Source organism: Silene latifolia, chromosome Y (genome assembly GCF_048544455.1).
Source record: "Silene latifolia isolate original U9 population chromosome Y, ASM4854445v1, whole genome shotgun sequence".
In the NCBI taxonomy this organism is placed as follows: Eukaryota; Viridiplantae; Streptophyta; class Magnoliopsida; order Caryophyllales; family Caryophyllaceae; genus Silene; species Silene latifolia.
Window position 1 is genome coordinate 158,421,588 of NC_133538.1, and position 26,642 is coordinate 158,448,229.

Sequence of the window (26,642 nt, forward strand, 5' to 3'; positions counted from 1 at the left end):
GTTTTGTTTGTTAATCATATAACTCGGAAAAACAATAACCGATTTGCATGCAAACAACCTTGTGCTCATGATACCGCTTGTTAGAAATCTATATCTCATTACTTAACATATTCATATATGTATCATTTTAATTTAGTCATAAAATTAAAACTAGATCTTATGCATGCAAACTAAAACAAAAAGATAAGAAAATCAATTTCTCACCAAATAAATTTCGGTCAAATGGGCACCAACAAGATCTCCTTCTTGTTAGTTCTTGAGCTATCCATTAATAAGGATGAACATTCAAAAATCCCAAAGTAGAGATTCTCCTCTTGATTGCACCCAAGACTATCCCTTATCCCCACTAAATAATATTAACTAGATATTAGTTTAGTAGTTTACCTTAAAATTGATTACTAACACTCATATATTACATTAATAATTTTAGTAATCCTTTTGGAACAATTAGAATCAAAAATCTCAAGTTTTTGAGAAAGATGATGAAGATAGAGAGAAGAATGCATGTGTAGCTTTTTCATGCATGAAGAGAATGAATTAGTAATAAAAAATGAGAACAAAAGTTCTCATTTCTAATGCATGCCACCGGTGGGAAGGAGACAAGGAAAGCATCTTTTCCTTTCTTTTTGTCTTCACAATGTGTAGGTGTGTAAGACAAAGTAGGATAGGTGTAAGGCTACAAAAGCAAGGCCTATGATTATTTATCATAAAATAAATCAATCTTACACCATCACAACTCCCTCCATTCGGTCCATCCTCCATAATATGGACTACCATTTTATTTTGTCAATTTGTCATTTGTCACACAATATGTCTCATGTAATATATTACATGTTATTAATTAATTTAATGCATATTTATCACATAAATATCATTTCATGAATTAATTAAATTATATCCAATTAATTGACTAGTGATAGTTGATCACATAAACAAAATGGGTCATGTAATTATAATTCACAATATCTTGTAATTATAATCAACCATTCATTCTTATCTTTATTGTTTCTCAAACAATAAACAATTTTAGTAATAAAGCATTTTATTACTAAAATAAATCTTATTTAATCCCATTACAATAAGATATCAATATTCTCTCTCACAAATTGAATTGTTCAATTTTAAGGAATTGATTAACTTGTATCGTCATACAATCAATCAGCTTTACGGATAAGGGCATCATCCTTTAGGTGTGACCTTAAGGGATCAACTGACCACCACCGTCCCACGACAGTAACGTCAAACTCTAGCAAGCCAATCGTTACCGATTTATGTTGATCAGTTGACAATATAATGAATCATCCCTTACGTATTCTTTATATGAGATTTAATAATAATATTTAAATCATGTGATCGCACTATTGTTGAGGACACATTTCCCAACAAAAGTAATCATCTTCTTTTCATATGATATATGGTAGGCATGGTGCCTAAATTATAGCTTGTTTTGATAGTAAAAATGTGCTCTTTCTTCCTACATGATCACGAGAACAAAGGGTTTGTGGCTCTTGATGCTGTCTATTAAAGAAAAGAGGATTATTTCTTAAAGACAAAGTGGGAGAAAATGTTCAAGAGCCACAAATTGAGAATAAGACGTAGGAAGATGTCCCTTCTTGGTCAAATTAAAATCAGTAATTATTTCTTCAAAACCAAAGTTGACAGGAGTCATGTTACCTATTGAAAGTAATAGTCGTGCAACTTATTAAGATGCTTTATCTAGTCTTAACTCCACAAGAGTCCAAATTAAGCATAAACATGAAAATTTTTATTTAGCTTGGTTGGTTGGTGTCAAAAAGTTTTTGTACGCAACAACAACGCTTCAATGTATTCGGATATGATTTGATATAGTTGGATTTTAAAATCATCTAGCATGAGTTTTGTAAATCGCAACTATCCTAAGGTAGGATACGAACTTAAGAAGAAGTATTAAGTAGAAGTTAAGGAGTTGAATTGTATGTTTGTTCATGTGATAAACTTTTCTCGAATTGTCGAGTAGTTTTGTTTATACATGAAGTTTAGTGGGAGTACGGTGGTATTATTAGTCTTATATGTGAATGACATATTGATCACTGTGAGTGATGAAAGAATTAGGAGAAGGATAATACATCTCTAAGGTATCCAGACCTATAAAGATAGATCTAAGAGGATATTAGCGTTAAATGAATATTCTTATATTAAGAATAATCTTAATATAAGAAATTGAATCCAATTGCTTCCGCTGCGGGATTAATTCATTACGCTAAGATGTATTACCATTCTTAAACCTCGTATGCTTGGAGCATAACGAGATGTTACAAATCGAAACCTTAAGAGAAGTCTCTATATAGCCACATAGTTCATTAGTTAGTACTCAGGAAGTACTAAAGATATAAAGCTAAGCATTTAGAAATGAGATGGATTTATGTGCAAGGAGTTACACAAAAACCATATTCTAAACACATAAGGATGGTTAGAGAACCATCTTGGCTATATTATTTAAGGAGGATATCTGCTAGAAACGTCCTAGGCAGTTGAACAATAAGATATACACAACGGAAATTGAGTGCACGTGCAATAATGAGATATGTAAGAAGGGAGGGATGATATTAGGATTCGGTTTTGTGAATTGGAGGAACTATGGTACTTCTTTCCAATAACCGAAGGTCCTATCCCTACTCACTGTGAGGACAGTGGGAGGTATTCTAAAATCAGATAGCCTATGTCTAGAGTTTGACATTACTGTCGTTTGACGGTGGTGGTCATTGATCCCTTAAGGTCACACATAAAGGACAATTCCCTCAATTGTAAGGTTAGTCGATTGTATGACGATACAGATTGATTAAATCCTTAAATTGAACAAATTGATATATAAGAGAGAATATTATATCTTATTGTAATATGATTAAATAAGGTTCAATTTAGTAATTAATATGTTACATTACTAAAATTGACTAATGTTTATGAAATATTTGAGATAAGAGTAATTAGTTAGTTATAATTACAAAATGTTGTAGATTATATTAACTAGACCTAATGTGACCCATTTTATATACATGTAATTGTGAATTACTTGTTAATTTGTTAAATGTAATTTTATTTAATATATAATGATATTTAATTTGTTAAATATGCAGTATTATGCCTAATGACATGTTACATGTCACATGTCACACAAATTACAAATGACAAATTACAAAGTTAAAATGTAGTCCATTTTATATGGAAAAACTGGTTTTAGGGTGGTTAATTTTGTTCTTATTTTATTCATTTACATGCTTAAGGACAATATGATTGCATAGCCTTAATCTAGTCTACGAGCTAGACAAGCATGCAATTAAAATAAGAAAAAGAAATCCCTCACCCAACCCTATGTAAAAACCGGCCACCCCCTTTAACACATGGTAAGTTGTTCTCATTTTTAGAGGACTACTACTCACTTCTTCTCACATATTCAAAATGTATAAAATTGTTTTATGCTTAAAAATTTGTTCATAAATTCTAATAAAATCACAAGATTACTATGGTGGTAATGATATTAATATTAGAATCAATATTTAAGGTAACTAATATTGTTATCTAGTTAGTAATAATATTAGTATTGAGGGATAGTCTTGGTGCAACTAAGAGGAGGTATTCCACAATGAATACTTGAAGATTTTGGAGGATCATCCTAATATGTATAAGCTCAAGATCTAGGTTAGGAAGGTGTTCTAACCTAGTGCCCATATTTCGTCCATTATCAATGTAAGAAAATCGTTTTCTCCTAACCTTGTTAATTTTGTTATGCATGCACTAGATCTAATGACTAAATCAAAGAGTAATTTAGAACATCAATTAAATGAGTTTAGTTAAAGGGTTATTGAATCCTTTCAAAAAGATGTTCACAACATCGTGGGTAAGTGTGTTACTTGTCAAGTTTCGAAAAGTAAGTTCAAACCGGGCGAATATACTCCTTTACCAATTCCGGTCAGACCTTGGGACGATATCTCAATGGACTTCATTGTTGCTTTGCCACGCGCTCAACATGGTAAGGATGCTATCATGGTGGTTATTGATCGTTTCTCAAATATGGCTCACTTTGTTGCTTGCCATAAAACCGATGATGCTCCTAATGTGGCTGATTTGTACTATCGGGAAATTGTGAGGTTACATGGCATTCCAAGAACTATTGTGTCGGATCGGGATTCTAAGTTCTTAAGTTACTTTTGGAATACATTATGGAGGAAAGTTGGTACTAAGGTGCTGTTTAGTACTTCTCATCATCCTCAAATGGATGGACAAACCGAAGTCACAAATCGAACTTTGGGTACTTTGTTGCGTCGTCTTGTGAGCAAGACACAAAAGGATTGAGATCTTAAACTTTCTCATGCCGAGTTTGCTTATAATCGGTCACCTACTTATGTTACTAATCACTCTCCATTTGAAATTATGCACGGTATTAATTCTTATCTTCCTTTGGATTTAATTCCGTTACCTAAAGATGAATTGGTGCATAAAGATGCCGAATCAAAGTTGAAAGTGATGTTGAAGCTCCATGAGCAAGTCCGGGCCAGAATTGAAATCGTGAATGCTGCCTATCAACACAAGTCCAACAAAAAAAGAAAGCCGATGGTGTTCGAGATTGGAGACTTGGTTTGGGTGCATTTGAGTAAGGAACGATTCCCGAGCAAGCGCAAGAACAAGCTCATGCCTAGGGCCGAAGGTCCTTACAAAATCGTGGATAGGGTCAACAACAATGCTTATAAGGTTGAACTTCCCGGTGATTATGGTGTCCACGCCACTTTTAATGTTGGTGATCTCTCTCCTTACTTGGATGACGATGGCCTAGCTGAATTGAGGTCAATTCCTTTTCAAGGTGGAGGGGATGATGCGATCCAAACTAGTAACTCGGAATTGGTTGATGAGCTGGTTGTGAACACTAGCGGTGATGGTTTGAACAGCTTGGTTCGTGGTTTTCATCCTATGGGCTTAAATTATTCTTCCTATGTGACTTTGCTAAGTATGCAGCAAGGGGGCTGATTGTGGCACGCATTTCCAAGGAAGATGGTCCAAGCTTGATGTTTTTATTAACATTTTCAGATTTTGTTTGTTAAAATAAAAATCTTAAGTTTATCTAGTATTTATTTGGTGCATTTAACTTATAGCTTTAATGTTGTAATCAAGTGAATAGTGATTGCTCAACTCTTCACATTTTGGACTGTTTGGACGGCTCATTTGGAGGCTATATAATGCCTTGTTGCTTATGAATAAAATCATCTCAGAAATTACAAACAAACACTTATGTTAAAACTCGTTTCTTGCTTAGAAACAAAATTGATTTGATTGAAACACGATTTCGATTAAACTCCCGAGTTGTTAATCAATAGGTCTTCATCTCACTCTCCTTTGTTCAAGTAATAGGTCTTGCTTGTTCAAAATACTATCCCAATTACACAAAATTCAGAACTGGTCGTACCTAGTACGTTTGGTTCACAAAAACAGTCTGTTAATTTAAAAGCTTCCGTTGTTTGAATCGTATCATTTGAGGATTGCGCGTACCTAGTACGAACAGTCCATATTTCTGTCCATTCGTTAAACTTTCTGCTGCTCAAATCGTATCAATGTTAAGTTCATTTCTTTGTAATTAGTCAAGTTTGTCATCGTACTCGGATTAAACCGACATGGTATAAGGAACCAAGGATGATTATGAATTATGACTAATATGTTTGCAAGTGTAAATAAATGAGAAAAATGGTAAATAAAAGAAAAGAGTGTTATAATACCCTTTAAAATGTAATTAACCAAATAATATCACCGAGTCACGGATAAAACCGTCATGGTATAAGGAACCAAGGATGATTTTTTGTAATGGTCAAAAATATTTGTCATAAAAATGAATTAAAATGGTAAAAGCCGTAAAAGAAAATAGAAGGAAAATGTTGCGGAAAGATGAACACAAACACGGCTGGATTAAGGCCTGAGAGGGCATTGAGGCGCGAGCTCCCCTGCTACGCAAGTAGCCCCTGTCTGAGGCCAAAATCCGGTTTTGGCTCATTTCTCCTATTTTGGATCGTGTTATGCATTGTTCATGCTTATAAACTCATAAAAACAGCAAAGACATGAAATAAGTTAGTTGTTTACATCCTCAAACTTACGTGTATTGATGTTTGAAAATGAGTTGAAAATATGTTGTTGAAAAACATGTTGATTAATGTTGAGTTAGTCGAATGGGTCGGTCGAATGCACGGCGACGGTACCAAACAAAATGTGTAAGGCTTGTGTTTTCGATCGGTAGGTCGAAAACATGTGTCGGTTTTTTTACTTAGGAAGTCGAGTCTAGAAGTTTAAGGGAGTGGTGAGGGGGCGGCCGCTCGCGTGAAGATTGTGGTGTATGAAGGTGGGTATTTATAGAGAATTGTAGGGTGGTATGTCGGTTGAGTTTGCTTAGAGGCTAAGCAGGAAGCCTAATGAGGCACGAGCTCCCCTGCTACGCAATATCCATTTCAATTTGGACGTGGCCTTTCCCCTATCTATTGTTTGGTTGGTTTTATTTGTGGTAATCAAATGAGATGTCTTGTAAAAATATGGACATCTAATAAGATGATTTTTGGGTGTTATTTGGGGTAGGCATTTTGTGCTTGACTCGGGTTTGATCCGTGTTGAGTCGGGATTTGAATTCTGAGTCGGTTTTTGGCCCGGTGTAGGTTTTGACTCTAATTAGTGTCATTTTAATGCAAATGATGTGATAAAGCCATTCATGGTATTATTTCTGACATTTGAGACTCGGGTTTACTTGGGTTGACTCAGCTTGACTCGGGTTGCGGGTTTCTGAGTCGGTTTTGGGTCCGAAGACGGTTTTAACTCTAAATAGTGTTGTTTTAATGCAAATGAAGTTAGAAAACCATTTTTTAAATCATTTTTCATATCCGAGTAATGCATTAAACCGTCTCATGTATATCCAATCTACGCACGCATATCAAAAGCACGTTATAGTCTGATCATCATCGGGTGGGTTTTGGAATTTGCAGATACTAGGTATCTACAGGAAGTGATTTTGGACCGAACCCAATTATGCCCATGTGACACTCGGTTGAGTGCTTTATTCACTCGATGGAGTGATTCCTACTCGACCGGGTGGACCACTTCACTCGACCGAGTCGATCGCCTTGACCCTTGTTTTCCCAATACTCGACCGAATATTTAGGGTACCCCTTAACTTGTATCTAGATGAACATGTTGGCCCTATATGGGTGATATTTTGTGAATTGTTTATGTTTGATTATATTATGTGGCATTTTTCAATTTAATGGAAATCGTTAATTCGACATGAGTAATTTGATGATAAAGATAATCTGATAATGTTATGTATTGCATGTTTAATTGTCGTGATCTTATTTTGCAAACTCAAGAGGATAATGATATTCATTTTAGTTGGCATTTACCAAATGTATCATATAGTGGTTATTAGCATGATTGAGTATGGTAATCTTCCTTATAAATGGAAGTGTCGATAGTGCATGGAAACAAGTATGGAAACACATGTGTGATCATGTGGGGGATTTGACGCGGTACATGCATGGCATAGTATATGCGGATAATGGAAGTGTTGAACATGATGAGTCACATCATGAGTAATTTTGACATTTCTTAATTATCGCATGGAGTCCGTATATTTTTGTCATTTGACGTGATATATACATATAACGTGATATGTATACGTATTAATTGTTGAGTCGTGATAGATATATATGCTTAACCAACGTGTGTTGGGAGTAGCTTAGGGAAATAGAGCGTAAACCATTGGTTAACCTCGCGCTTTGACCTCTTTGGGAACCCTAAGGTGATAGGATTATATAGATTTTGAGCATTGAACTTCGAGACGAAGGTCTCTTTTAGGGGGAGTGGATGTAACAATTTGGAAGTTAAGTAAAGAAAAAGTACGGAATGTGAGAAAGTAATGGGAGTTGAACAAAGAACCTTGGGATGAGTGTGATGTTTATAAAGGAGCGTATACAGTAGACAAGCATGTGAGACGAAAGAGAGTACATGAGAATCAGTGATGAGACTGAAGGGTATAGGAGAGAGTGGGCGAACTTTGGAGTCGAAGTTCATTTTAAGGGGGGAAGATTGTAATACCCGTATTTTATTTACCTCGATAAAAGAAAAGTGAACGATAAATGAGAATATATATTTTATAAAATTATATTGGATTCTACGTGTTATGATTATAAGACGGAATAAAATAATGATAATAATAATAATAATAATAATAATAATAAGAATAAGAATAATAATAATAAGAAGAAGAAGAAGAATAGGAATAATAATAATAATAATAATAATAATAATAATAATAATAATAATAATAATAATAATAATAATTATTATTATTATTATTATTATAATACTCTCTCACTCCACCTGACACCCTTATCCTCCCTTTTTCGTTTTCACCTGCAAACTCAACAACAAACATCAAGCTACAAGAACAAAGAAGCCTAGGAAATGTAGAGATAGAGAGAGAAAGGAGAGAAAATCAGGAAAACCCTAAAAACTTCAGAAAAACCCTAAAAATGTCGATTGACTGCCCAAATGTTGAGCAATTTCCCCCTCTAGTCTTTGAATCAACACGAACAAAAATTACAAAACATACATCTAATAATGAGGCATCCTCTTCTGGTCCTTCATCGACGGTAGTGGGAGGCCCTGGGAGTGCCGATGTCGCTAAAAATAAAAGTGTGAATGAAATTGTTGGAATTCCTCCCTATGATTTGGACGCCTTGATTCCGGAGAAGGAATGGGTTGTTCAACGTAGGCGTAAGGGTAAAACACAATTGAGTGCAATTGATGAAGAGCCTGGTGACTTACTGCGATTTTCTGAGGCTGATGTGAAGGAGGAACTGGAATATTGGCAAAATTCCGTCTACTACTTTATTCTTGGAGCCAACCCTCCTGTTGAAGTGGTGGATGGCTTTATTAAGAGTATTTGGGCGAAATTTCCAATCGATAAGGTTTCCTTCCTTCCGAATGGTGTTTTTTAGTCCGACTCACAACAAGTGCTGGTAAAGATCTTGTCTTGCAACAAGGTCACTTCTTGTTTGACAATAAGCCTCTTATTGGCCGACCATGGAGTGCGAATGTGGAGTTGGTGAAGGAGGAGGTTAAGGAGGTACCATTATGGATCCGTTTGCATCATTTACCCTTGAAGTTTTGGGGGAAATGACTTCCTAGGATTGCTGGTTTGTTGGGTAAATTTGTCAGAACTGATACAACAACTAATGATAAAACTCGTCTGGGCTTTGCTCTTGTAATGGTGGAAGTGCCATTTGGAAGAGCTATTTTGGACAAGGTGAGATTTCTGGATGAGGATGGGGTAGTTGTCTCACTCAAAGTGGAATTTGAATGGAAGCCTCTACTATGTAAAAATTGCAACGGTATTGGTCATGACACTACAAAGTGCAGAAAACCCTCTCCTCCGAAGAATCCAAAAGAAGGGAAAGTGAAGGTAGGGAAACACCAATGGAGACCAAAGACACAACAGGCATCGGCTAAGAAAATGAGTGCTGCTTCAGCTGTTGTAACTGTAGCTCCTGATGAAGGCCTTGTCACACCAGTTGAGAGACCAAACCAATTCCAGGTCACATGGAGAAGGGATGGAAAATATCATATGGTGGAGATGCCTGCAAGGAATATCATTAAACTGAGTAGGCATGAGATATTGGATAAAGGCTTAAGCTCTATTAAGTTTGGTAATTCTTCCTTTCTAGAGTCTCTAAATTCAGCTACTCCTAAAGTAGGCATATGCATAATTGGTAGTGTGTTACCTCCGTCAGGGGGTAATGCATAACATTGGCTTTTGGAATATTAGGGGACTGAATAGCATACCTAAACAGAATGTAATTAAGTGGTTTATGCATCATCATCAGGTAGGGTTATTTGGTCTCCTTGAGACAAAGTTTAAACCTTTGTCTCTAAACTATGTTAGGAATAATATTTGTGCATCATGGTGTCTTTCTACTAATACTCAGTACCATAAGGGAGGAAGAGTATGGATATTATGGAATCCAACAATGTTTCAAATTCAGTTCCTTGAGTATCAAGCTCAGTTTATTCACATGAGAGTAACTAACTTGGGTTCAAGGTACTGTTTTTACTTGACTATGGTGTACGCTTTCAATGGTGTTGCTCAGAGAAGAAGTCTATGGGAGAGATTATGTGCTTTTAGTCATTGTTTAAGAGGGGCCTGGATTGTGTGTGGTGATTTTAATACAGTCCTTGCCCCTTCTTCAATATTAGGGGGTAGTAGCACTAATGAGGAAATGGATGATTTTCGAGCCTGTGTGGATGCTTGTGGACTAACTGATAGTCATGCATTGGGGTCTTTATACACATGTAGTAATAAGCAGGAACCTATGTCAAGAGTTTTTGGCAGGCTTGATCGAGTGTTGGTGAATTAGTCCTGGCTAGATGACAATCCTGATGTTTATGCTCACTTCTATACTAAAGGCACGTTTGATCATACCCCTTGTTTGCTACAAACACAGAGGGCTATGGATAAGAGGAGGAGAAGCTTTAAGTATTAAAATATGTGGAGTCAGGCTGAGAAATTTAAGGATTGTGTTAAATCTGTTTGGGATAAAAATTGTCAAGGGACAAAAATGTTTAATTTGGTTAAGAAACTGACAGCTCTCAAGTGGCCTCTGAAACAACTTAACAAAGACAATTTTAATGATATAGAGAATAATACTACTCGGGCCAGAATGAACCTTGAGTACATTCAGAAGAAGATTAAGGAGGATCCTCTTAATGTTGATCTTCTTCAGAAGGAAATTGAAGTTGCCATTTGTGTTCGGTAGATGGAGAAGGCCTGTAATGACTTTTTGGTACAAAAATCAAAAGTTCTATGGGTGGACCAAGGTGATAATAATACTAAGTATTTCCACAGTGTCATAAAAGGCAGGCAGATCGGGAATAAGGTTATGAGAATAGAGGATACTAAAGGGAGAGTGTGTGATGAGCCAGAGCTTATCCAACAGGCATTTTTGGACTTTTATTCTTCTCTGTTAGGATCTTCTGCAGAGGTGACCAGTGTTAGTCAGAATGTTGTTCAGTTGGGAAGGACGTGCACTCCAATTGATCATAGTTTGTTATTGGCACCTGTTACTAATGAGGAAATAAAGAGGTAATGTTTTCTATCCCTAATCATAAGGCTGCTGGGCCTGATGGTTATACTAGTGCCTTCTTTAAAGACTGTTGGGATATTGTGGGGGGGGGGGGTGGACTGTGTATGATACAGTTAAGGATTTTTTCACTTCTGGGAAATTATTTAAGCAATTGAACCATACCCTCATCACTCTGATTCCAAAGTTTGAAATACCACATAATATCACTCAATTTAGGCCAATTTCATGCTGTAATGTGGTTCATAAATGTATATCTAAGCTCCTTTGCAAGAGACTGGCTGAGGTGTTGCCTCATATTATTAATGATAGTCAGGGGGCTTTATTAAGGGTAGAAGTATTGTAGAAAACATCCTTATATGTCAGGATATCATCAGATTGTATAATAGAAAATCTGTGTCACCAAGATTTTTTTTGAAAGTGGATTTAAAGAAAGCTTATGATTCTTTGAATTTGAGTTTTTTGGAGGAGATGATGGTGGCTCTAGAGTTCCCTAATAGATTTATTAAGTTGATTAAAGAATGTGTTACTATAGCTTCTTACTCTTTGGTACTCAATGGTGATAGTTTTGGGTTTTTCAATGGCAAAAAGGGGTTAAGACAAGGTGATTCTTTGTCCCCCCCCCCTTTTATTTACTCTAGCCATGGAGTATTTGAGTAGGGTGCTGGAGTTTGTGACTGAGAATATGAATTTTAAGTTTCACCATCTATGTGGACCTTTGAGGTTATCTCATCTGATGTTTACAGATGACCTACTACTTTTTATTAAGGGGGATGTGGGGTCAATAATGATACTGTTAAGAGCCTTTGCAACTTTGTCTAGAGCTTCTAGTCTATCTATGAGTCCTTCCAAGACTAGTGCATACTTTAATGGGGTGCCAGCTTGGATTAAGGCAGATATTCTTCAGGTGGCTGGGTTTACTGAAGGACATTTACCATTTAAATACCTGGGTGTGCCCATCACTGCAGGGAGAATGACAAAACCTGAAAGTCAGATGCTTATTGAGAAGGTTATTCAAAGGATTCATTCTTTTAGCTCTAGGAAATTATCCTATTTAGGGAGACTTGTTCTGGTTAATTTTGTCCTCATTGCAATCTATACCTATTGGGGGAATATTTTTATTATCCCAAAGGTGTCCTTAATCTTCTGAATGCAGTGTGTAGGAACTACCTGTGGGATGAAAGGTGGATATGATGAGGGTTCCACTGGTTAGCTGGGACAAACTGTGTTCACTAAAGAAGGAAGGAGGTTTAGGGGTGAGAGACAATCAAGCATGAAATGTGGCAGCAATGGGTAAGTTAGTTTGGTTGTTTTACATTAGTCCTGATAGGCTGTGGGTGAAGTGAGTCAACCAAATTTACTGAAAAGGCACCTCGTGGATTGAGTATACACCCATTGGAGATATGAGCTGGGGCTGGAAAGTAATATGTAGAGTGAGAGATAAGTTGTCTACTAGTTATTTCCATGATCATTGGACTTTTGGTACTAAGGGGTACACTGTTAAGAGTGGCTATGATTTGGTAAGGTGCAAATATCAGGAGGTGCAGTTGTACAAATATATTTGGAGTGAGTGGAATGTTCCCAAGCATTGTTTTGTGGGATGGCTCATTGCACGAGAGGCACTTCAAGTTAAGGCTAAGTTGTTTGCTTTGGGGATATGCCAGGATGATGTCTGCTTACTATGTGGGACAGCATCTGTGGACAAGGTCCTCGGGAACTGCGTCCGCGGGATCCACACCAGGCATAATCGACTCGAGGTTCTTTCGAATCGAATTAAGACATATTAGAGTCGCCACCAAGTTTTTTGGGGAACTTGGAACCGTTCAAGTCAACTTTACACCTTTCATCGAAAAGCATAAAGCCAATCGACTACGAGTGATTAAAGATAAAGACTTGTACCCTATATCACTCGATTTGAATGACTCTCGTAATCCAATGGTATTTAGACGGATCCACAAACCATAGATCTTGAGTAAGGGGTGAGGGTACGTGTTAGGAAGCCCATAAGGACACCTAACCCCGCCCGTCAATAACGGCCTCTACTAAGTCAAGTATGGATTTCAAACAAGGTCATAGCTACTACGATATATGATATGCAAATATCGTTTTAAACCCTAACATGTGACAACAATTTCTATGTCGTTTTAGATGCAACTAAACTAACTTTGTCAAAGTTGTAATTTAGCATGTGGGTTGATTGATCTAACAACATACAAAACAAAGCAAACAAGGCTTAAGGAGGAATGGGGGAGCCGTTGGGATCTACCTATTACAAACCAAGCATTTCATGCCGACACAACAATAAATTAAAGATACAACTCGATCTAAATACAATTGCTACATACAACACTATACCCGACAACACACACGGCCAATCGGCCTAGAAAAGCGTGCACAAGAGGGGTGGCCCACGGCTTACATGACTCACGGCCTTGGGTCACTCCTCGTGACGTGTGCTTTCGCTCAATCTCATCGAATTAGACATAGGGCCGCACACCAAAGCATGCATTAGCATAAATCGGGCCATGTTGCTTTAAACAACATGCGATTTACTACGCTCTTACAAGCATTGGGGCACAACCATCTAACCAAACAAGACTAAGGTTTTTTGAAAGAGGTTTTGACTCGATAAAAGAAAACTAACTTGAAAATTACAACCAAACTAACAAACACGACTCGATAAACAAAGTAACTACAAGATACGAAATAACGAGATAAAGAAGAGAAAAAACGAGAAAAGGGACTACAAGGACACGGCCAAACACGGCCCACACGATCTAGCATACCCTAATTCTTAGGTTAGATTCATTAGGTTAGATCGATGATTGCGAAACGGGTTAGGAACGAATTAGAAAACAAGTTAGAAACGACGTTGATCGATTGAAAAGAGGTCTTGCAATTGTGTATTCTACACGGCTCAAAAGGGGTCGAATTAGGTCAAGTTCGCTAATTAATTTAACTCATCGAGTGTTAATAAGAAGGTGCTAATCACGCACTCTTATACTAGCGAGAAATTAGGTGAAAGAGAGAGATGCGTTCATTAAGTTACAGAATTGTTAGTTGATTTTTAAAGCTATGTCGATGTACCCTAAAGTGTCTAATTAGATTATTAAATTGATCTAATGTCATCTAAATAAGTCATATGTTAACAATCAGAGGTCATACTAACATGCAACGGGTCCTAAGGTGGGTCGAATTGGCCGAGACAACAAAGGGTCAAAAGCGAGGAACGGAAGTTAGAAATTCGTTTTATTTATGCCCTACCTTGAACACGAGGATATGTAAATGAGACGGGGGTGTACGACCGACTGATGTAGCGGTTTCTTTTCCCATCTCAAGTCAACGCGGGTGCTCATGGTGGTACTTTAACTCATACTCGGACTAAACTAGTTTCATAGTTAATTTAAACGATAAATAAAAGCGATAAACAAACAAAAACAAACTATAAAAGAACAAACATAAAAACGAAATAAAAAAAGGAGAAAGAGGAGGATTTGATGCACCCTCAACCTACATGTATCGTTGACACCGTCTTGGGTCGTAATCGATGGTAGATTTTATCTCGAGAGGCCGTCGTCGACGAAGAAACAAAGCAAACACGCGTTTTTGGCAAATCTGGACAGCAACTTTCAAACAATGATTTCTCCCTCGTTTCACGATGAAAATTCGATTTAAAAGATGTTTTGAAAACTAGAAAGAGAGGAGAACAGAGATCTTAAAGCAACCCCCGCTCGTTTTGAGTTATTGGGCACGAAAAACGAGCACAAACAGAATGGACAGACAGAACAAACACAAAAACAGAGTGTATAACACTCTGTTTTTCGAGGGATTTCGTGTACTCTCAAGGGCAATTTGGCTCGTAAATCTTTGTCTAATGTGTATATGGATGTTATGTGGTTAATTAGGAACAAGAAAATCGAGTTTTGATGGAGGTTTGAGGGAGGAACGAATTGTTTTTCGAGGAGGACACACAAACAGTTTCAGTTTGTATGTCGGTTTTGTGGAGGGTTTTTGAGAGGCAATTAGGGTTTGTTTCTGAGGTTTAAAGCTGAAGTATTGGAATGTTGGGTCGTCGACCTGAAATTGAATTTGACATCACTTGGAATGTTGGGCCATCGACCCAAAAAATTGAACTTGAAATTTTGAATGATTGGGCCATCGACCCGCAAAGATTCTACTACTTGGATCATCTATCCATAATGCGCAAAAAGTTTTTGAAATTTTGAAATTTTGAAATATCTGGCATTTTGAAATCGAACCTTGATGGGTGAGCATGAAATACGACTCAGACACTCTGTATGACTCGTAAACCACGTGGGCGTAGCCCGCTACCGTAAAACAAAAAAGGAAAATAAAACCCTAAGTGTGCACGGGCTTTAATTCAAATATGGACTTGCTGGGGGTAGAAAGGTAAATTGGCCGTTCCGGCGCCAAAAGATGGCAAATGGGAATCACAAGGTCGTCGGACTTGGGACAAAGATTTCGTATGGCATGGGCGTGCTCCCGAGGGCACATGGGAATCAAGATCACTTGGCATTGACAAGGTGGATTAAACTCACGGAGCAACAACGTTGGCTTCGCCCAGACACTAAACACAGACTGATTTTATGAGAACACTTAGACATCACACATGACTTTTGTTGGGAACATTCCGTCACTCTTCTCCTCGCCTCCTTTCTTTTTCGCCGAGTTTCATCATTTCTTGCCACCGCCTTTCTTTCTTTTCAAATGGCTTTTACTAATTTTCTTCCACGCCTTCTTTCTTTTTAGCGAGTTTTTCATATTTTCTGTTCCCAACAAAAACCCACATCTATTTGACTGAGCATCTTTGCCTACACCGTTAGATAAAGCTCATTCTGAGACTTGATACTATTCACCCGAACCTACATCCTTATCCTAGCCTACATCGAGTGCTTAGACCGACTCAAACAAAGGTGGCTTCATTTGGACTTGGTTAAGACCCGTAAGAAACCGACAAGATGACAACTTGGATGATGGATGGATTGAATCCCTTATTCTGAAGGACTGCCTACGTATTTGCGTGGAGCGAAATCAAATCCGACGTAGTTCGATCAAGGTGCATAAACTTGGCATATTGATTGTGTGTACACACTCGAAGGTTTCACCTAAGGTATCATGTCGTATCCTATTCTAGCCTGTAAGGTACCGTTAAATCCCGTGTCTGGGGTTAGGTGTAAAAGGCTTGGATCCTTTGGGATGTGGAGCTTGGTAAAAACAAGTTGGAATGGTTAACCATCATTCTGAAGGTTTGTTTTGTGGTGCTAAGGCCAAGGGCTATGGTCTGGCGATGTGGTTGGAATGGGTGTCTCGGGTTTGATGAACCACGAGTGCAAATGGGTTGAAAAATGATGTGGGTTCAGATTTCCATGTCCGGACCCTAAAGACTGGTGTAACAACACAAGCGGAATAATTCTCAAAATTCCCGACTATCCCTTTGTAACTGTCTCAGGAAGGACTTAGAGGGTAAAGCGGTCACTACTTACGCTTTTGGGCTTCGCCCATTGAACTTCAACTATGGGTACTTGACTTGACTTCTGGCTTCCGTAACTTCGACATTCAACCAAAAACCTTTTGCAATAACTTCAACATCTTTTTTTTCTTTTTTTCTTCTTTTCTTTTCTCATTTTTCCTTTTTCTTTTTTTTTTTCATTTTTCCAATTTTTCTCTTTTTCTCATTTTTTTCATTCTTTTTCATCTTTTTTCTCTCTTTGAAAGTGATCTTCTATTCATTCTCTTAGTCACAAATGGATACACCTTGAAAACTGGGCTTCGCCAACTAATTTGGGTAAGAACTAACAATTCCTTGTTAGAACGGGTTGATATTTTCTCTCTTCGAGATGGGATGATTTTGTTGGGGAAAAGGCTTGCCTTCCATCATCGATAGGGGAAACAAGGAGCTAGTCCGGGTTTGTCATAGAATCATCTAAAAGCTTGTCACAAACATTGGTTCAGATGGAGGTTTTTTACCACCAGACATGGAATAGGTAAAGGAATCAAACACGGGATCCTAGTGTACCTTACATTATGAAACGGGACATATTTCTACCCCAGGGATCTCTTTGAGTGTGTTGTGCATTTTATCATGTTTCGGAATGATTGAGGATTGAAAACAAGACATATTGGGAAACGAAACTGCAACCTTTTATTGGAATGGCAAAAGCTTAACAGACTCGAAAGAACGATTCCTAGGAAACACCCTAGGTCATCGCGGAACAAACGACTCAAATTCAAGAAAAGAAAGTTCTAGACTCGACTCGACTAAGATAATAAAACAGATCCCGACTCATAATTTTTTCAAATCTGGTCTTGAGCTTTCCCTTGTTCAGCTGTCAGCTTAGATGCTCGGCTCTTGTCCTTGATCCCTTTGATGGTCTGCTTCCATCCCGAGGTAGTCCTCTGAGGATCTACGCCAATGATGAAGGTCGGTGAATCGAATTGTCCTTCGTTAACGAGAGGAGTACATTCTGGAGCAAGACTCCCGACTTGAATTTCATCCTTCGGGTTTGGCAAGAATTCAAAGCAATCCACGAGTATCTTCCCGATAAACACCCCTTTCAAGTGACATGGGCGGATAAGATGGGAATAATCGACATTGTCTTCAACAGAAACAAAGTTGACGTGATCGCCAAATGGATTGGTGATGTTATTGGGTTTAACAGTTGGGATCGGGAGTGTTCCATTCTCAATCATGTCTTGGATTTCGTGCTTCAGTCTAAAGCACTTTTCAGTATCGTGTCCCTTCCCTTGATGGAAAGCACAGTAGGCATTTGGTTTATACCATTTACCTTGTTGATCAGCGGGAGGGTCCGGAGTTGGACCAATAGGTTTCAGCTTTCCTTGGGCTATGAGCCTTTGGAGAGCGTATGTATAAGTGCATCCGATATCGGTGAATGCCCTAGGTGTTTGGCGCTGCGACTTCTTCGATTGCCCTTCTAAGAGATTGATGGCTTCATCAATATGGGCCGTTGCTGGGGCCTTGCCCTTAGACGATGAGGCCCCTTGGTACCCTTTCGGCTTTTCAGCCTCTGCCCTTATGACATCATCTTCTACCTTTATCTCGATTCTTATCAATTCTTTGAAAGAGCCAAAATTCTGGTATTTCAGAGCATTGCGGTAAATAGGTCGTAGATTCTTTACGAACTTATCTACCATTTCAACTTCACAAGGCTTCTTGGCTAATTTCACGCTTTCAAATGCGCCATCTTACGAGGAATTCAAAGTAAAGCCCTCTTTTTCCTTTTGTGTCATAACCTCCAAAGTTCTTATGTTGGTTTGAATCTCGACGTTGTCAGCATAGTGCTTACAGAACTCCACCGTAATATCTTCGAAAGTGGGGAAGTTCTTAAGGTCCAGATTATAGAACCACGCCTTCGGGTGTTCATCCAGAGATTGAGCGAAAATTTCAGAGAGCATGTCAGCAGGTACTCCCTTCAGTGCTAAGTACCCCTTATAGGCCTTAACATGGTGGACTGGATCTTCTGTGCCCTTAAACTTTGGGATGTCAGTGAGTACCATGTTCGTGGGCAACTTATCCTGAACTGGGGCATAGGCTCTAGCATTCTCATAGTGAATGTTCTTCCCCTGGGAGAGTTTCAAACGGTCTTCGATGAACTTGAACCGTTTCTCCAGATCAGCCAGAGGTGGAGGGGAATCTTCACCCAGCTTAGATTCGATTGCATCCATTCGGGTCATCATGAGGTTCACGGCCTCAGTAAGCTTGTTAACAGCATCTTCCATTGCTTGACGTCGGGTTTTTGGCGGCCTTTCTACAAGAAAACCCCGCACTGAGTCAATAGTTAAAGTAAAAGCCCCTGCACACTTAAGGACACGACCCCAACTTGACTCAAACAAAGACTCGACTTGAGATTGACTAAACAAGGGTTCGACTCACGGTTTGATTTAGACCTTGGTTCATTTTAGACTCGACAAAACGATATGACTCAAACTGTCATAACTCGATTCTAAACTGGACTTGGTGTGACTAAACTCGTGATTGGGCTAACATAGCCCATGGGTTCATATGAAACGTCCATAATGGCCTAGCTTGGACGTTTCTGTGGACTATCCTAGACAAACGGTGGACCGACATGATTCGAATCCCACGAGGTGAGCTTGGGTGACCCAACAAGGTCGTGTTATAGGCTCTTAGAACGAAACACACCCGGCCTAACACGGCCATGACCTGGACACGACTTGACGCATTTCATGCTTGGTTGAGGTTCGAGAGGCATTTTGGATTGATTTTGAAAAACGAATGATTAATTCGAAAATGAGATTTGAAATGGGCAGCATGCCGGCTATAAAAGCTCATTTTGGGCCGAATATTCTAGTCCTATTTGGGCAGCATTCCGCGTTTTTAAAACCACGCTATTTTGAAAGTAAGTTGTTCAAAAGTTCGGTTTCGAAAAGGACATGGAAAATTTCGAAAAGACTCGGGAAAACAATTTGCACATTGTCATTCTCATGTTATAAGGATGTATGCTCCTAGACATCTCTAAGTCTCGGCAAGTCTTCTACAAGAAGGTCTATGCCCTCCATCCTTTTGCGGTCTTATAGAGCAAGGTGTCTTAAGCTAGAGTACCTAGAAGATCGTCCCCACCATCAAGAACCACGCGAGGTGAAGTGGAAGCGAGCAATGTGCAGCTTCCTAGCATAGTGGGACGTCGCCCCTCACGCATCACGAAGAAACGCTGGGACGGCCCGGGCAAGTCCTTAAGGGTTTATGCATGAATCGTAGCACTATGAGTAATGTTTTACTTTCCAACACTTTCTTTTCAAGTTTCACCTCGGAGGAAAAGACCCTAGAAACAAAGTGTAACTAGTCCTCTTTTCCCAATGAGTCGCCAAATCGTGGACAAGGCCCTCGGGATCTGCGTCCGCGGGATCCACACTAGGCATAATCGACTCGAGGTTCTTTCGAATCGAATTAAGACATATTAGAGTCGCCACCAAGTTTTTGGGAACTTGGAACCGTTCAAGTCAACTTTACACCTTTCATCGAAAAGCATAAAGCCAATCGACTACGAGTGATTAAAGATAAAGACTTGTACCCTATATCACTCGATTTGAATGACTCTCGTAATCCAATGGTATTTAGACGGATCCACAAACCATAGATCTTGAGTAAGGGGTGAGGGTACGTGTTGGGAAGCCCATAAGGACACCCAACTCCGCCCGTCAATAACGGCCTCTACTAAGTCAAGTATGGATTTCAAACAAGGTCATAGCTACTACGATATATGAAATGCAAACATCGTTTTAACCCTAACATGTGAAGTTTCTATGTCGATTTAGATGCAACTAAACTAACTTTGTCAAAGTTGAAATTTAGCATGTGGGTTGATTGATCTAAGCAACATATAAACGAAAGCAAACAAGGCTTAGGGGGAATGGGGGAGCCGTTGGGATCTACCTATTACAAACCTGGCATTTCATGCCGACACCACAATAAATTAAAGATACAACTCGATCTAAATACAATTGCTACATACAAAACCGTACACGATACATTACACGGCCATTCGGCCTAGGAAACCGCGCACAAGAGGGGTGGCCCATGGCTTACATGACTCACGGCCTTGAGTCACTCCTCGTGATGTGTGCTTTCACTTAATCTCATCGAATTAGACATAGGGCTACGCACCAAAGCATGCATTAGCATAAACCGGGCCATGTTGCTTTAAACAACATGCGATTTACTACGCTCTTACATGCATTGGGACACAACCATCTAACCAAACAAAACTAAGGTTTTTGAAAGAGGTTTTGACTCGATAAAGGGAAACTAACTTGAAAATTACAACTCGATGAACAAACGATAAATTACAAGTTATAAAGCGATAAAGAACAAGCGATTCATAAAACGGACGAAACCAGAAGGACCAAAAGACACGGCCAAATCACGGCCAAACCAAACACGGCTACCCTAGGTCCTAGGTCAGGTTCATTAGTTAGATCAAATGATTGCGAAACAAACTCGAAACAAATTAGAAAACAAGTTGAAAACGACGTTGATCGGTTGAGATGATGTCGCGCAAAGGGCCATTCTACACGGCCTAAAAGGGGTCAAGTTAGGTCAAATTTGCTAATTAATTTAACTCATCGAGTGTCAATAAGAAGGTGCTAATCACGCACTCTCATACTAGCGAGAAATTATGTGAAAGAGAGATGCATTCGATTGAATTACAGAATTGTTAGTTGATTTTAAAGCTTATGTCGAAGCCACCTACCGTGTCTAATTAGGTTATTAAATTGATCTAATGTCATCTAAATAAGTTATACGTTAACAATCAGAGGTCATACTAACATGCAACGGGTCCTAAGGTGGGTCGAATTGGCCGAGACAAACAAAGGGTCAAAAACGAGGAGCGAAGTTAGAAATTCGTTTTATTTATGCCCTACCTTGAACACGAGGATATGTAAATGAGACGGGGGTGTAGGACCGACTGATGTAGCGGTTTCTTTTCCCAACTCAAGTCAACGCGGGTGTTCGTGGTGGTACTTTAACTCATACTCGGACTAAACTAGTTTCATAGTTAATTTAAACGATAAATGAAAAGCGATAAACAAACAAAACAAACTATAAGAAAAACAAACATAAAAAACGAAATAAAAAAAGGAGAAAGAGGAGGATTTGATGCACCCTCAACCTACATGTATCGTTGACACCGTCTTGTGTCGTAATCTATGGTAGATTTTATCTCGAGAGGCCGTCGTCGACGAAGAAACAAAGCAAACACGCGTTTTTATCGAATCTGGACAGCAACTTTCAAACAGCGATTTCTCCCTCGTTTCACGATGAAAATTCGATTTAAAAGATGTTTTGAAAACTAGAAAGAGAGTAGAACAGAGATCTTAAAGCAACCCCTGCTTGTTTTGAGTTATTGGGCACGAAAAACGAGCACAAACAGAACTGGACAGACAGGAACAAACCGCGAAAACAGAGTGTATAACACTCTGTTTTTCGAGGGATTTCGTGTACTCTCAAGGGCAATTTGGCTCGTAAATCTTTGTCTAATGTGTAGATGGATGTTATATGGTTAATTAGGAACAAGAAACTAGAGTTTTGATGGAGGTTTGAAGGAGGAACGAATTGTTTTTCGAAGAGGACACACAAACTGTTTCAGTTTGGATGTCGGTTTTGTGGAGGGTTTTTGAGAGGCAATTAGGGTTTGTTTCTGAGGTTTAAAGCTTGTGAGTGAAGGTAGGATGTATGGAGAACTTAGAGGAATGAATGTATGGTGAAGGGGTGGTATTTATAAGGAGTTAAAGTAGGGTAAAAGAGAGGGAGAGGCAGTCGGGCCTGCTCACGCATAGCTGCTGTCCAGCAGCTTTTGTGAGGGTTTGAGAGGGGTTTTCTTGGTGATTAAGCTAGGGTAATATGGGTAGGATACTAGGGTATGGGTTAGGGTTAATGGGTACGGGTTTTGGTGGTATTTGGAGCGGGTTTTGGGCTCGGGATTTGAGCTGCAAAATAGGGGGGCTGCTCGTGTATATGCGGGCTGTTTGGGGGGTGTTTGGGATGGAATTTGGGCCGTGGTTATGGGGGTTCGAACAAGGGTGGATGGGTAGAGGCTTAGGTTGGTTAGTGTACTCGAGATTCGTGCCAAGTCGTAAAGAAAACGGGCCCAAAAACCGAGCTAAAATCGAGCTAAAAAACATGCTTCTAAAACGAGTTTTCTTCGCTTTTAAAATCGATTTTTCAAATCAATTAACACATTAAAATAAATGATTTTTCAAATCAAATATATTCATAAAATGATTTTTCAAATCAATTATTTATTTTATTTTCAATAAAATAAACTTGGGAAAATAAATTCAAAATAAAATAAAATAAATTGAATTCACCTAAAAAACCATAATTTAAATATCATTTAAAATAATAAAATGAACTCACTAAAAAAAACATTAATTTAAATATCATTTAAATTAATAAAATGAATTCACTTAAGAAAACTTTAATTTAAATATCATTTAAATTAATAAAATACTTCATCGACGACGCCCATTCTACATCGTAAAACGAGCTCCAAATAATGACAATGACAACTAAAGAATACATGTGTCCTATCATCATCGGGTGTTTGTCGGGTTCTCTATAAATTCCAATATCGACGGATACGGGTATCTACAGCATCTGAGACACATGAGCATCTGTTTCAGCAGTGTGTTTATAGCAGACGAATCCTGGAGCAGCTGGCCAGTATTTGTAAGATTACCGTCTTCAAATATTTTGGCAGAGATTTGGACTCAGATGGGGTCAGTTTTTCAGCAAAAGGTGGTCGTGTGTCCTTTCTTAGCTGCATACTATTACCTTTGGCTGCAAAGGAACAAAGTATGGGTGGATAACTGTTTGATGAGGCCAGAACTCGTCCTGGAACAAATCAGGTAGGTAATATCCAAAAGACTGGGTACTAAACTCAAGCAAGTACAGGATAGAAGAGATCAACATTGGTTAAGTAGCATTTGTATTTGAATTAGGCCCTCGGTTTATGAGGCCTAGTTTTGTTTATGTCTTGAAAATGTGTTGGTTGTAAAAATGTTATGTTTGTTCTCAATGAAAGCTTACCATTCACCAAAAAAAAAAAACGTCAAGCTACAAACTCCATTTTTACTCGAGTTTGAAACTGATATCCCGACTTCATTTCTCAACTATTTTCCTTAATTATTGCGCCAAAACCTTCCTTATTCCATCCTCCATCTGTTTATGTAAGAAAGACGCTAACTTTCCTCTTGTTTTAGTTTGGCCGTCCCATTATGGCTCGAAAATCCATGCTAATTTCGTGTATTGTGATGTTTAGGTGCAAGCTTGGACGATGCGGAGTAGTTTTAAGTCGGAATCGCATTCTCTGAAGAATTTATAAGGTAACGGTGATAGGTTACTCGACAAATGTCGATATTTCAATCTTCCTACTCGATTTTCACTGTTGTTTGTGGTAAAGTTTAGTTCTTTTGTCTTCCTCTTGTATGTGGGTAAATTTGTAGAGTTGATGGTCACTTTACATAGCTTCTTGGGATATAATTTGATTTATCTTATACCGCGAGTTCACTGCTTGGTCCGTGTTTATGCTGCTGCCATTTCTGTTTTCGTGCCTTCCTGAGTCCCCTTAGATGAATTCTATGTTGGTTATTTGTACGTTAAACCTACTTATTTCCGTCTTACCTTTGCCTTTTGGTTCCGTATGAAACTGAGTCGTAAGCCTGCTGGGATTCGGTTTTGGTACCGTGACTGGTACTGATTTCGTCCTCTATTTTGGGAGGGACAAACCAGTCCCTCGGACTCATTTTCTTGCTTGTTTCCTTCATGTAATATCGTCACATGTATACTTGGTATGTTCCGCTCTGAAATTTCAATTTTGATCCATGTACAACACGGTATGGGTGCTTTGTAAGGTGCTGTTTTGCCTCCATTTTGGGACGGGTAAAACAGTCCCTCGGACTTAATTCCTTACTTAATTTCTTCATTTAAATGTCGTCTTGTGCATACCCAAAATTCCCGCTTTAGATTGGCTTGCCTTGGACACATTTGCTGCGTTTTTCCAGGCATTTCTTACGGGAGTTTGGCAACCGTAGACTGGTTTTGGGTGGTCTTTTGCAGGGTGTGTAGGGCCTGTTTTGGGCTGTTTGTTTTGAGTGGTAAGAATTCGAGTTAGTAGGATTTGCAAGCTATCAAATTTCCGTCTCATACATATATGATTACATGTGCTTTTACCTAGTTGTTCACCATTGATGTTGCTAGTTAGAGGAGTTGTGGCGGTAGTGTGTGGATGGTGGGGCTGAGCAGGGGCTGGCCGTGGGCTGTTCGTGTTAGCCATGGCCCATGGTTGTTGGAGAGGATGGTGACTCGAGTTCATGGAAGCGGTTGCACACCTTGTGACCTCTTATGCTTTCATTCTAGTTGTATTAGCAAACTTTGATGAATTAAATTTTGGGCTCACCACAAAGCATTAGTTGGGCTCACTTTGTCTTCTTTGTTGGACTTATATAATTAAATGATTTGGACCAACCTTATGCTTAGTAATAGGCTCATGAAGAAGTTACTTGTCTGGATTTTCATTTTAATCCGTAAATTTTATATAACGTAAATTATTCATTTTCGCTTGTTATATTTTATTTAACCAGCATGTTAAATTATGAAGTGGAATATTTATTAATATAATACATGTATGAAATATTTATTATAAATAGTTACTTGTGAGGGGTCGTATTCTAGATAATGTCTTGTATTGTTCGGTTGTGAGAATCTTGGTCCTGTCGGATACTAAAGGTGAGCTATAAGCCCACTAGTTGCGGTATGATCGTCGGGATTGATGTTCCCATCCGTACCTATAGTGAGATGCAAGCCATAAGTATGAATGTGACATTAGTAATCCCATTTCAGATACTTTATATATTGTGCCTCGGACATGTTTTAAAGGTAACCTCTGAGTCGGGCACTTGTTTGCAGTATTTAGACATGTTTTAAAGGTAACCACTGGGCCAGATACTTTATATGTTATGCCTCAGACATGTTTTAAAGGTAACTTCTGAGTCGGGCACTTGTTTATAGTATTTGGACATGTTTTAAAGGTAACCGCTAAGCTAGATACTTTATATGTTGTGCCTCTGACATGTTTTAAAGGTAACCTCTGAGTCGGGCTGATGCGGGAGCATTATGGAATGAAGAGGACAACGACAAAGGAGCTGAATAGCACAAACTCAAAGGCTGCCTTACACGGATTCCAAAGACGTGTAGGAGTATTAGCTAGTATTTCCTAGATCGAGTCTATTTTAGTTTTCCTAAATCAACTCTATTTTATTTTCGAATAAGATTAGGAAAACTAATTTATCATAGTCGAGTTAGGAAACTTGTTATTTCCTAATTCTAGTTAGATTATTATTAGTTTAATTTCAGTTTAATATTCCTATTCCTAGTTAGTTAAGGAAAGAGTTAGATAACTTTTTTAGATAAGTTAAGGAATTAGATCTCGAGTCAGATTGTGACATCGAGTAGGACTATAAATAAGGACCGATTGTGGCCTTATTTTTCAGATTATTCAGATTATGAGTTTTTAATAAAAGTTTACATATTGTGAGCTGTCAAATCAATCTTGCGAGGTTAGTTTTTATTTCTTCCTTGAGAGGTTGAAGTTATAGTAGGTTGAGCTATAACCATGCGAGGTTAGAACGAGATCCACTATCCTATCCGGTTACCTTGTTCCAATTCACGTACATCATTCAATCTATTTCTTATTTTCAATCATTCACACAAAAATCCTCACATAAACAGCCTGTTATTCATTAGTTTTCAAGATTTTCAATTCGTTTTTAATATTATTCCGCTGCTAGCTTTACAAATCCTAATTCGTTCGTTCAAAACCTATGAATTCTACATCAAATTGATCATCAGAGCTATGTTCTAATTTGTTTCTTAACAAATTAATCTTGGGAAGAACAAAATCATGTCTCGAAAAAAACTCAGGCAAGCAATGAAGAAGTTGGGGG

General features: G+C 38.4%; 1 protein-coding gene across 1 annotated transcript; it reads left to right on the forward strand.

The window, feature by feature from the left end:
- The first annotated feature begins 9,268 nt into the window (after positions 1-9,268).
- On the forward strand, positions 9,269-10,415 carry LOC141629264 (uncharacterized). The gene is made up of 2 exons (XM_074442292.1): positions 9,269-9,751; positions 9,885-10,415. Exons 1-2 carry the CDS (start codon positions 9,269-9,271, stop codon positions 10,413-10,415), a joined length of 1,014 nt encoding a protein of 337 aa, XP_074298393.1.
- Positions 10,416-26,642: the final 16,227 nt, after the last annotated feature.